This window comes from Falco biarmicus, chromosome 7, assembly GCF_023638135.1.
Source record: "Falco biarmicus isolate bFalBia1 chromosome 7, bFalBia1.pri, whole genome shotgun sequence".
Taxonomy (NCBI): domain Eukaryota; kingdom Metazoa; phylum Chordata; class Aves; order Falconiformes; family Falconidae; genus Falco; species Falco biarmicus.
Genome location: NC_079294.1, coordinates 64,044,895 through 64,057,929, shown reverse-complemented (window position 1 = coordinate 64,057,929; position 13,035 = coordinate 64,044,895). Strand labels below are relative to the sequence as shown.

The 13,035-nt window shown below is 39.5% G+C and overlaps 1 protein-coding gene across 7 annotated transcripts in view; it reads right to left on the bottom strand.

The window, feature by feature from the left end:
- Positions 1–13,035, bottom strand: part of MCTP2 (multiple C2 and transmembrane domain containing 2) — a 127,784-nt gene that overhangs the window by 51,005 nt on the left and 63,744 nt on the right. For all 7 annotated transcript variants that reach the window (XM_056347082.1, XM_056347079.1, XM_056347080.1 and 4 more), the window contains 2 exons: positions 9,683–9,785; positions 7,121–7,223 (listed from right to left, as the gene is read on the bottom strand). In XM_056347082.1, the coding sequence (XP_056203057.1) occupies positions 7,121–7,223; positions 9,683–9,785 (206 nt within the window). The remainder of the gene's footprint in view (positions 1–7,120; positions 7,224–9,682; positions 9,786–13,035) is intronic.

Here is a 13,035-nt window from a genome sequence, read left to right as displayed (position 1 = left end):
CCCTTTGGTCCAAGGGGATGCTATCAGTAGCAGGTTTAGCTTTGATTCATGGACTCTCCTGCAACGGGATAGAATGTTTCATAACCAACAAGGAAAAAAAAAATGTCACACACTGCTAAATTGACAGAAAAAGGAAAAGAAATGCTGTCACTACTGAGAAGGTCCCAGTCTGATACAGTGTTATTCGGCACTCAAAAAATGCTCCTAGCTTTGGGGAAAAGACTTTGCATTTTAAGAGCTGGAGCGGAATCAAACGTTTTGGGTGTGTCTGCAGGTGTGTTCGCACAGTAAGTTTCAAATCAGCAACAAATAACTTCCATCTCTGACTGTCTTTGGAAATAGGGGTTGTTTGTTGCTTGGAAAACTTTTTAAAACTGTGTCTTTATTGTTGTTGCTGCTATTCTGAAATGGAGCAGGGCAGAAAGAAATGCAGTACAAACACAGTCGCACAGTTGGCTTCATTTGGCATCTTTAATTCTAAGTGTTTGACTTGTCTGGTAAAAGATGTGCAATTATAACTCAGCCTAAGACTAAACATTCATACAGATCTCCTAGCTTTTGACCTTCAGAGATAAAAAAAAAAGCACGAGACAGAAGAACAACCGGCTATGAAATGGCATGACTCCATTGCATTTTCATTTGGATAAAAGGAAAAAAAAACCTGAAAAAAATGTCAAACAAAAGTCTCTCTTACAGTTTTGGCAATGTGCTAAGCCAGTGCGGTTCAACAAAAGGTACAGGGTAATTCTAACACCCATGACTGCATGGAGATTAGATCGCTTGCATGTCTCAACCGTGCCCAGAAGAAAACATGCAAAATAGCTTTTAATGCTCTACATTTTCACTGCATGCTGTTCTTGGGCCAGAGTTCAGATTCTGTTCAACATCTCCCTCATCTCAAGAGACAGCCAGTCATATTAATTTCATTTTGGATCTCTTTCTTTCTCCTCCCTGGGTACTTTTTCCCCAGTCTCTGCTGTTCGCGAAGACTGCTTAAATACCCTCTCCAGCTGTGGAAAAGGTGAGCGGCTAGGGCTGGGGTCCTAGCAGGAGCCCCAAAGTCAGAACAATCAGATTTCTTCTATCACCCAAACACCTTTTTTTCTACATACCTGATGATCTCACATGGATTTCACTCTGTATATTCCTGATAGCTGTGCCTAAAATAGGTTACCTTCGCTACGTTTACAACAAGATGAATGTTTACATCTACTTATGAGAAAAGGATATTCAAATTAAATGTGAAAATATCTGCAGGTGAGGTCCTTAAAGAGACATAACCAATATTATTCCTTTATTGATGATGTGTTCTATCCTGAATACTAATGCCTGCATTTTCTGAAAGCTTCTTAACAGCAAACAACATACTGGCGTTCAATCACCAACTAAGACCACCCGTAACCATGTGAATAACATGAGGACAGTAGTGCCTGCCCCACTGACATGCTTCATTTTGCGAGGCATCCATCAGGGAAAAAAAAAAAAAAAGTCAGGATTTGCATCCCATGGGAATTTCTGATATTTGGGGCATTTCCCTGTTCTGAATCAACACGGAAAGACAAAATATCAATATTGTCACAGAAACAAATTGTATATTCGGTATCACAGCCCCTTCTCCATATAGGACCACGCAAAGGAAATTATCAGTTGGAAAAAAAGCCAAAATCCTTTGTGCATTGGGTATTCTGACCTACAGACGCACTTCAGACAAAGCACTGCCAGGAGCTGCCTCTAACTGAAGGAAATGTTCGGGTACACGAGACCACTGTACAGTCAAGGCCCAAAGTGCACCAGGTTCCTTTCAAATGAATGAATGTATTTGCTAAACTCTTCCCACAGATGTCCCCAGTAAAACAAATGTGACTAAACACAGTATTGATGTAGCCAGCCAATGCTAAATCTATTAAACAACAACCTTCTGACCGCTTGGGAATTTTAATGAAATAGCAAAAGCCGAGATTGATATGACACCAAACACGGAGAAGACAGGACCCTTACGCAGCAAAGCATGTTTTTTCATTGCTCGTCTCAAAGAAATATGGTTTAGTGCCTTTTTTTTTTTACATTGATTTTAAGAAAACTTCACGCTGTATCCAGCTTTGATGCAGATTCAATGTCATTTATTGATGACCTGACAGAAGAACGCTAGGTTAAACCTCTGTACATCAACACCCGTGACGTGTAGAAAGGGTAATGGCTACTCTCCAAGGGTAATTCATCTAAAGCATTTGGGACCTCTGATATTCCTGCTTGAGCTCATTGCTGATGCACAGTGTCATACCATTTGCCCTGAATAACATAAAGCTGTCTTGTACCCTTATCAAAGGACATATTTCCCCAGGAAAAGAGGAAAGCAAGCCACATATTTGATCCACCTAGAGATGAATAAAAAGTTCTTCTTTCTTCCCAAGTCTTGCAATATACGTCGATTTGATTTTGTACAAAATGCCCATTCATTCATCCCAAAACTCTTTGCCCCAAACATTTCACTAGTAACAGCCTTCTGGGAGACCCAAAGTAGAACAGAGATTTGGGCTCTTGGCAGAGGATTGATACCCAAAGACCAAACAGATGTTGAGCTGATGGACTGAAAGAAAGCAAGCAGCCCCATATGAGGGCTTCCAGGCAGTCTGAGGGGCAGATGAAAACCCTGGCAGCACAAGGATCCTAGGTGGTACTCGAGGAAAACATTCCTGTTGATACCATTTCAGTGAGTAGTGCACAGCTGGGGAAGAATGTAATTTCAGAAACAAGGTACCATTTTTTTCTGGAAGAGATGTGGCAGTTTTTCCCCCATTCCAAAATTTCTAGTTCATGACAGGGATAAAAGGCAGAACAGACGATACACTTCACAGCTGCATTTTCACTTTTCTCAAACTCTAAAGCTTTCTCCTGGAAAAGGCTGTGCACTTATTGTCAAGTGCTAAGTAACTGCAATCGTTGGGTGTCTGCTCTCTGAATCCAGGCCGTGGTTTAGATAATTAAGCTTGCGAAAGGCATACTATTTGTTTTCAGTGTATCATTGGCTACCGACCTTGCTCGGCACTTGAAAATATTTCATAGACCTCTTCCTGGCTGCTGAAAAAAGGGTGCAGCTGAAGACTACTCAGCTGATAATCCAGCAGATAAAAACCATTCCATTCTGTGATACAACTCTTCACTCAAAGGTCTTTCTACATGAGGATATTTGATATACTCTGCTTTCAGATTCATTGAAGCACACTACACGCTCCCATGTCTCTAATAACTTGCGGCCTTCTAGGAGACAGGAGTCTCTTGAAGCAAAACAAAAAAGACAGACCCTCACAAAGAGAAACATGGTGCTTTTACTAAGATCTAGGGCACAAAGGAACACAGAGATGGAAAGGACTACTTTGATAATTAGTTCAAGTCCCCCAAAACCTACAAAACTTCTAGACCTATCAAACTTCCTTCCTGAATCAACGAAGTTTTTGCCCTACTTCTCCGGTCCCCAGAATCTTCTTCAATTTCTAGCACAAAAGCCTGCTCTGCCCAGTGGTGTAAATGGTCTTCTCTTTCACTCCCCAGGCTCTAGAAAGCAGTCCAAAAGATTAGGCAAGCCAGACCTCGAGGTCACCTCTGGCGAGAGAGCAATCCATGTTCCTGAATATCCTGGTAGCGCTAATCAGTGTCTTTTCCAGTTTAAATCCTGTTTCTGTGAATGTGGCTGACCACAGCTGTATTTGAGATGAGGTCTCTCATACACGCTTTAGAAGAGGACAGGAGTTTGACCAAAAGAAAGGCGGGAGAAAAAAAAGTACAGTAAGTTGATTGACATGGAAAAGCTAAAGGTAAAATGCAAGTAAATAACATCTCTTCCTAACATGTCCCCCAAATTCAGTGTACTGCTACCAAAATCACCGTCTCTACAGGGCATTATTAATGGAGCTGTATGAGAAACAAAGCCAAACGGGTATTTGCCCAATACTGCTTTATCACATCTATCAGAAGAACATGAGGTCTGCAGCTTTATTCATCATCTGACACCTTAAAACACTTCATGCTGCCCAATTTTTTGTTTCTTATTTGGTGCCAGCAATAAGCCTAGATCACAGTCAAGGATGCATGGAAAGCAGAATTAATTTCACTATCTCTGAATTTTTGTGCAGTAAGGCCATTTGTGTGTTAACAGGACGATGAAGGTGTACGCATGTTTGCAAAATGCCAGTGTAAGACTCCTGGACACATTTAAACCAAAATTCATTGTCAGATTTCAGATTTCATATGAACATTTCATATCCTTCCAACATATACTTTATTCAAGGCAATTTTTTATTAAGAGTCTAGTCATCCATGAACAATTCCTAAACTAGACTTACTTCATGTGCTGACAGCTTAAAAGTCAAACTTGTGCATTTTTAACAGGAAAATAAAAATGGCAAATGCACTTGTATTTTCAAAAGATAATTTAATGCAAGCAAATATTAGGCCTGACTACCTAGAGAAATTAAACCTATATGATCTGTGAGGCTTCCTATTGTTATCTTTCAGTATATTTATCTAAATGGTTGAAAGGATACATTCAAATTTATAGTCAAAATGAAAACATACATCAACATTCCCATTTCAAGAAAAAGAGCTTAGAAAATTGCAGTGTTCTGTCTGAGCAGACTAAGTTAATAGGTGCAAAATGTTTTTTAATCAGAAGCAGAGACGAATATATTTACACTAGATTTGACTGAAATAGGAGGCAGAGAAGTTTGGACGGGAAGGAAGAAGATCAGTTGGCAAGGGAAAGCATAAACAATTTTTATTTTATTTTTTTTTGTCTCAAACCTTGGACAAAAAACCTACACTGAATAGTTTGGACATTACCACACACATGCACTCCCCTCCTCTGCCTTGTTACATGCTTCCTAAGGGATACTTGACAAACGTCTATAAAATCAACAGAAAATCCAAATCTAACATCTTCTCACTGTGAGCCCACACAGCCTGCTGCCGATCATGCAGACCATTTGGCAGGCGCTGGATCTGCAGGAGAGCAGCTGCTCCAGCCACTCTCTTCCAGTAACATCAGAGATACGAGGACTTGGGGAAAAATTAACAAAGTGATCAAAAATGGAATAAAAGATGTTAAGAGGTTTTTCCTTCCCTGTAAACATCAAATCATCCTCCATGCCCAACTGACTCTAATACTGTTCTAAACCCAGAGATATTGACAACTCCAGCCACTACAATAGACAAACAACCTAAACCATCCCCAGCCTCAAAAAAAACTTGCAGTCCGGGCCACAGAGGGAGGAGGATTGCAAAGCACACAACAGTGTGTGGGGCACCAAGAGCTCAGTATTTACTTCTCAGCTTCTATAGCTTCAGCTCTTTATATCCACAAATTGCACGTTACGCTGTACATAGGGAATATATAACTTGGAAAGAGTGCACAGTGGATGAAACCCAACACACTTTCATGAAGAGATTCAGAAGCCACACTGCTTCTAATTCGCATGCACAAGAAATACACTTATTTAGACAAAATAATAACAAAAATGGAGCACATCGGCCTATTTCTTTACCACTATAAAGCATTCCTTAGGTTGGGATCACATCCTCTACACCAGTTCAAGAGTTTTCTGGGCAGTTCATTATTTATTTGGAAACATCAAATATTTGCAGTTCCCCTCTCTGATCCTGACTGGTCCCTTACCTAAAGTACGCCAACTCTGTGGGGCTTACATGACCCACTTTGATGAGGTTTTTTCCCTCTAGAAACCTCCCACTTCTCCAGTCTCCACCAGGACAGAGCCCCACTAACCCGCTGCTGCAATACTGCCTTTCCTGCAGCAGCCCACCTCTTAAAGACAGGCTCTTGCCTTAACTGTGAAAGATGCGTGCCAGCCTTTCTGCAGAGGTGAATATGCTTTCACAGGCATGTTTCAAAACAATACTGCAATTTTGTACTCTATAATTTCAATCAGGATGTGCCGTCTGCCTATTCGAGAGTGCTATTACCCACAGCATCACACTGTGCATTACCAAAAGCATCTCACTACTGCACGTATCACTTGAATCATGTTATTTATTGCAAGCATGAGTGTTTGTACAGGGCCCAATGCAGTACTTGCTGCATAAATACCTGTCACACCCTCTCCTCTGCGTAGAGAATGTACTGCAAAGCATCAGTGTCTCAGAACTCAAGGAAGCCTCCATGCTTCCAGTTAAACGTGTTTACATGACTCGACTGACAGGAGCACAAGAGTCCCATGATGTTTCAAGCTTCATCTACTCACTGATTTAATAAAAGTCACAGCCTAGAAAATTCTTCCCAAAGGGTACTGCAAAAGTTACCAGAATGTTCTGTGATACTGCACATATACATGGAGCTGTTTACATCCACTTGATGTGGTTCGCTCACTCTATTACCACCAGCCTTGTTCCAGAATTAAATCAGTCTTACCAAACACAAAACTGCTTTCCCCCCATTTCTCTATTAATGTCTTTTAATGACCCTTTTATGTCCCACTCTCTTTAGCTTGGCCTTTTTTCACCATTTCTGAAAAAGCTTCAACTCTCCTTAATCTCCAGAACAACCGCTTTCCCCTGAGCTCGCTTTGTTTCCAGTTTTGATTTTATACTCCCATGGTAGGGCTCACTCTTCACACATTTGTTTACCGAACAAAAGCCACCAGTCTTTAAAAGCACTCTGGAGTAGAAAACACCCCTTTTAGGTAATTTTATTCAGCTATGCCAGCGACAACAGCTATCTCTAGTCAATCCTACTGTGATGTGCAATTACTTTCTTGGAGTAAAAAGAAGCAAGACAGAATAAAGGCATGCTTAAAACGTTACCTTCAGAAGATGATGTGGAAACACACAGAACAACTCAATTATGTTTTCAGACCTATGTGGCATATAGTACTGATGAAGTACAGACACTTCTGCAATTTTCCTTCCAATCAACCAAATTTGTACTTAAATGGGTTGGCAATGCTCGTTACACTAAGGAGAGCTATAAACACTGCCAACTAAGGCATATATAGATCACAAAACCTGTTTATCTCTAAATCTGTGTTGCTTTGTGCTATGGGGAAAAGAAATGCAATTCGTTCCCAGCAAAACCATCAATATTTGAATGATATACATGGCAAAGGTAACTTACAGACAGCAAAGGGATGGCAACTTTTCCAAGAAAATCAGGGGGTTTATCTCCATCTTCATCAAACACTGTCACTTCCAGAACATCATGAATATCTCTAATAGGGCTGGAACAAAAAAGTGCAGACACATAAAAAAAAATAATAATATTCGATACACATGCACACAGTCTCCTCCACAAAGATCTGAGAACACTGTTTTACTAATTAAGTTTGTATTACCTTGGAGTATAAAACTAGCATTTAATTAAATTCCCCCCAAAATGAATCAAATGATGGGTATTCCCCAAGCTTTCCCCTCATGTTTCAGTCCCAGAACTAGGTGAAGAAAAGAACTACCAGACGGTGACATTTTCTGTGCATTGATGATGCTAACCATGTAAAACTCAGCTCTCCAACAGGACAAGCTGGTGACTGGGACAGGTCAAGGGCTGAATTCAAAGCCAGGCTTCGGGACATTAAAGAAATAATCCAGGAAACAAAAACTTACATAACTTCATTTGACTTGACCAGTTATTGAACAATTCTCTCCCTTTTAAGGTGCTAACAAATCAAATTACTTAAAAAAACCCCAATCACAGAAGAAAAAAAACAACAAACCATCCCTATCAACCCTCATTAAAGGCCAAATGTACAATATTTTTGTTCTATTCAGTGCCAATGCTCTTCTGATGTGGCAGCAGGCATGCGATCCTAAGTATTTATCATATCATTAATAAATGGGAGTCTCATTTGAGAAAAGTCTTATCTGTGTGACTGCAAAAGCATGGGTAAGTGGAGACAACTTACAGGTTGCATTCATTATCTCCTATTTTTCTTATTCCACACGCAAGAATTAAAGAAAGAGGTATGCGGTACAGTGTGTGTGTGTTATTTAACCAAGTGTAGCCATTCTGCCTAAAAGAAGGTTGTTTCAGAGCAGTCCTGCTCCCAGAACCTCCACCTGCAATACAGTGGACTTGCTCCTCATGGAGCAGAGTCTGAACCTAGAAGCCACCTCCCTGGCTGTCTCTCCAGCTAGCTGTCATAGCATGTTCTCTGATGTGATCTAGTGGCAGCCAAACCACCACTAAACGCACTGTTTTCAAGACATTATGGCTTTAAAATACATGGAAACCTGCCACTTCTGCAACCAGACTTCCATATTCCTCTCCAAGCCATTATAATTTTCCATGTGATATAGCTACCAGTGCTATAAACCAGTAAAACCCCACAGTGACACACACAGAGAAGTGTCTTGCAGAAAATCTGACTATGATGGGAAGGGGTTTCACCACTCTTAGTACCAAGTGGTGGTTTTGAACACTGCAGCTGAAATGGATTCATCCACTCAAAACAATCCACTCTGCACCAAAATTAATCTAAATCTTCAATAGCTTTTAAGGTGCCTAATATTTTTTTTTAAATGGCCAAAAATCTAGAGGAGAAGTGGGAGCCTGACTAGCTCTGCAGGTTTGGTGCTTAGATTACTCATGCAACACAAGTAAGAAAGTTAGAGATAGTTTGTAGCTGGTATTTCTGAGACCCATGGGAACTATAGACACAAAGCTTCATTTTAAATAAAATAACTTCAGATTCTTATTAGATTTATTTTTTTGGCTGAACATCCGACAAGACTCATCTGCTGGCACAATCTCAGAATAAACAGTGATGAGTGGGAGCTTCCTGAGAACAGACAAAGAGAAGGACTCCAAGAGACATGCATTCAGCTGCACCCACGAATCAAACAGAAATCCAGCAAGGTAATTCTGTCAAAGAGATCAGATACTTTTTACTGTGTTTTCCTCCAACCCAGTGTTTATGAATCTTGCTTTTGCAAGAAGTCTGTCATTCTTAAACTGCTCTCCCACTGGACAGGTGCTAGTGTCATAAAAGCTCCAACTGCCAGCCCTCATGGTTGCCTTCCTTACCACCGGCTGCTACAGTCCTAGAAACATGTATCTCACTAGGTTATCCACAAAAATCTTTGTCAGCCTCAAGCAAGACTGAAAAATTACGCTGCCTAAAGTTAGCAATACCTAAATTATCACTTTAGTTATTAATAAAGTCACCAAAAAAGAGAATACTTTGATTTCCATAAAAATTTAAGCTTTTAATTTGGGGTAAGCTATGTTTGACTAGTTTAAATTCAGAAGATATACCAGGAACAACATGAGCTCTCATTTTCTGCTTACTTACACATTAAACAAGGATTCTGCTATGGTTCAATGAAACATATTTTATTTTAAATTATGGAAAATGTAGGCGTGAGTATTTGGTCTCTACTTTCTGTTACATTATCTCTTGGATCCAGCTATGACTCCATTATGTCTAGTCATGATTCTTCCTATAAATATCACAGTAATTTTTCTTTTAATGACTTCTATTAATAAACTCCATGCAAGAACTAGTAAAAGGCAAGAGGCTTTAATTGAGTTATATTTGATATTTCTCCAACATCCTCTCTGACTATGAAAAACTGACATATCTTAAACTTGACCTTTGCATTTTCCCAAAGTCGATAGCTTATATAGTGAAGCTGCTAACTATTTGGTGTTGCAGCATGTTTTCAAAAGCAATCCACTTACAATGTGAAAACTTTGTTCCACTCTGGATTGAGGTTCTTGTAAACAGTGTGCGTTTGAAGCATGTCATTTCCCAGCTCTAATACACAGAAAGGATCACTTTTACCTAGGGAAAAACCAGATAGATTAAAAAAAAAAAAAAAAGAAAAAGAAAAAGAAAGAAACAAACAAAAAAATGAAGTGGACCAGTTACTGTATTTAGTATGCACACTGTTTCTTTGCAGGAGGGATGAAGAAGTGATAGGTCAAGTAAAATTAGACCCATTAAGACAACTGCAAATTGCCTCATTCTGTTGGAGTGACTTGCTAAACAAAAAACATCTCCTATGCATCCTCAGTTCTGCAAACTCTTAACACTTACCTTACAACTCACTCAGGTGGCTTCACTCTAATGCTGGAAGCCTGAGACTTACAGTGAATTATCTCTAAGTCTTTATAGCAAGAAAAATCTGCTTATTTTGACAATTACTCAGACAACATTACAAAAGCAGTACTATCATTCTGACCCAGGTAAGCATCAGTGCTGCAGTTACAGTGCTCTATGATATCTTCTGCTTAGAGTCTGTGGTCCTCTCCTGCTGATTACAGGACTAAGTACCCACACCATGAGAAGAGAAGGCACTGTCTTTATCAGCTGCATTTCTTCAATTAGTTCCACATGAGCAAGTCCTGGAAGCCACGAAGACCCTACACAGTGCCACAGTTTAAAACAAAACCCAGCATCAACTGAAGAATCCATGCATGAATAAGGTATCGTACTTAAAGCAAGCAAACAAACAAACAAACAAAAAACCAAAACCAAAAAAAGAAAAAAAAAAACCACTACCAAGCACCAACGAAAAAACCCAACCTCCTCTCAAAAGAACGATGTCAATGTGGAACCTGTTATAGCAAAGATGTTTGCTAATGTTTTGGGGGTGGTTTTTTTGGATAATTCACATTACATTAATTTGTAGCTTTCACAAGCTGAGCAGTTTCCATTGTGAACAGAGTGCCCTTTATCGGCATGTCTGGCTCAGTATGTTTTAATCTCATCTTCAGTGTTCACGTATAACTCAGCCACAGACACTCCAGCCTAACTTTTATGGAGGCAATTAAATATGTCAGCAATGCAGGGATTTAGACAGCAGACAGACACGATATTTAAGCAAAAGCTGTCTTTTTCTTAATTTTTGGCATTATTAATGCAGAGCTCTTAAGGTTCTTACTCTGAGAAGTTCATAAACTAAACAGGAATCTTTTCAGTATGTAAGCAGCGGGTATTAACTAGTCAATATTGGTAAAGTTTAAAGACCATGTGTACTACTGGAATCTCTCTGTCTTCTTTTCAGCTTACGCGCCCATTCCCTGATAAGTGTGGAAAATGCATGCAGCCCTTCAGAGAAATTATTTGAAATGCAAACGGGTATATGCCAAAAACAATCCCACTGTATAATTTGGTATTTTGAATGCTATTTTTTGGTCAGTGAGCAAATGCAGTGTTTGAGAAGAACTCTCAATGCATACACAGAAAACATCCAACAAAGCAGAAAAAGTCATTTTCACGTCAACAAAACTATTATCTACGAATATAAAAGTATGGAAGGCTCAAACTGGGCTAGCTGTGGCTGAAGATCTACATATTTGATATAGCTGTGTGTAAACTAGCCTAAAATTTATGTCAAATGGTGAAATATGAATTTTCAAAACACTGTTCAAAACCAAAGCAGATTCTATGTTGTTTTCTGAGAGCTATTATTACAGTAGGCTAAAAACTTGCAATTAAAATCTAGAATGCCAACATATAATCAACTGACAACAGAAATCCCAATCACACCAAAATCCAATCTTTACTGTGGAAGAAGGTATAAGGTGGCATCATACCTGACAGCACATGACTGGTCTGCAGAAGTTCACCCAGACAGGACTCATGACTGCTACTGGATGGGGACAGGACAGCGAGGGAACACTACCTGCTCGTACTGCTCCTCTATTAACCCTTGGAAATCTTTGTACCTCTTATTGTCTCTGCGATTTTTGCTTTATCAGATTTTTTGCTGGACTTTGAATTTACTTTTATCAATAACAATAAATCTGAGCAGTCTCCCTGGCAATGCAGGAAATATGGCACTGCTCTAGGAGGGCTCTATTATGGAAGACCATAATTGCTGCACTAATCATTTATGAATGGCTCAGAACAGATAATTAATCTTTATGTCTCTCATTTCACGATCAGAAATTATGCTATTTTTACCTAAAATGGCTGCATCCTTTTGCAATTTGGTGGGTCTATTACAGCATAATACTAGGATATTTTCAGCACTGCCATTGAAAAACAATTTGTCATTTGCTTCATGAATCAGGCTCAAAGCCTGGGTTATTTTGAATATAATGACAGACTGAGTAACCTTTTACTTAAGCAGAATTTCATTCTGTGCTATGCACAAGGAATGTGTGTCACATACTCTGTATGAAAAGTCTTTGAATTGCAGAATCAAGAACCTGCGTGTCTCTTCCAATGTTCATTATCCACCCACATGCTCCTGTTTAAGTATTGAGGGAAAGGGGGCCAAATCCATCACGGATGCAACTGCATTAGCATCACTGAAGTTTTCCAAAGGGTAAGTAACCTTCTGGGCTCAGCTCTTTCCCTGTACGCTGTCTATATTAAAACCTCACATAGTTCTAGACAGCCCTAGCCTTGCCGTTAGCCAAGGGTTCTGCTTTGCTGTGGTACACTTCCTATTAAATTTGTTAGGAAGGTGCCATTACATTCCTAATTCCATACAGATGTATACGTTATGTCAACCTAGAAATGCACTTCTGTACAAGATACGTTTCATTATTGGCAGGGTTTCTGTATGCTTTCAAATTAAGTTCTTCAGTTCTTTAAAGTACTGCTCTTTGCAGAAACCTTTTTTTCCACTGCAGTGTTAAGCAGTGAATTGAAACTGAAATAATATCTTGATTCATCTTGGGCTTTCTCCTTTGGTCCTTACATTAGGAGCAACGTTCTCTTATGTTACAGTGTCTTCATGCACACCAGTGAGTGGGGCAAGAGTGTTTTCTCTCTAGCATCTTTCCTGCCTTTATCAACAAGTTCTCTTAAGAAAATTACTGTGTCAGCAAATACACAACACACAATACTGTGGCTGTGAATTACTGGGTGCTGCAAGATACAGAGGGGAATTAAAAGGTCTCCAGAATTCTGGAGAAGATGGTAATAAAAGTAATAATGTCCAGGCAATCGTTACAGAGAAGTACTAATTCCCTAGACCTTCCCTGGAGAAACAATATAAAGTTGTATTTTTAAAAGGTGTTAAGTGTCCGTTGCTGTCAGGACCAAGCACAATTTGAGGTACAGCTCAGTGGAAAAT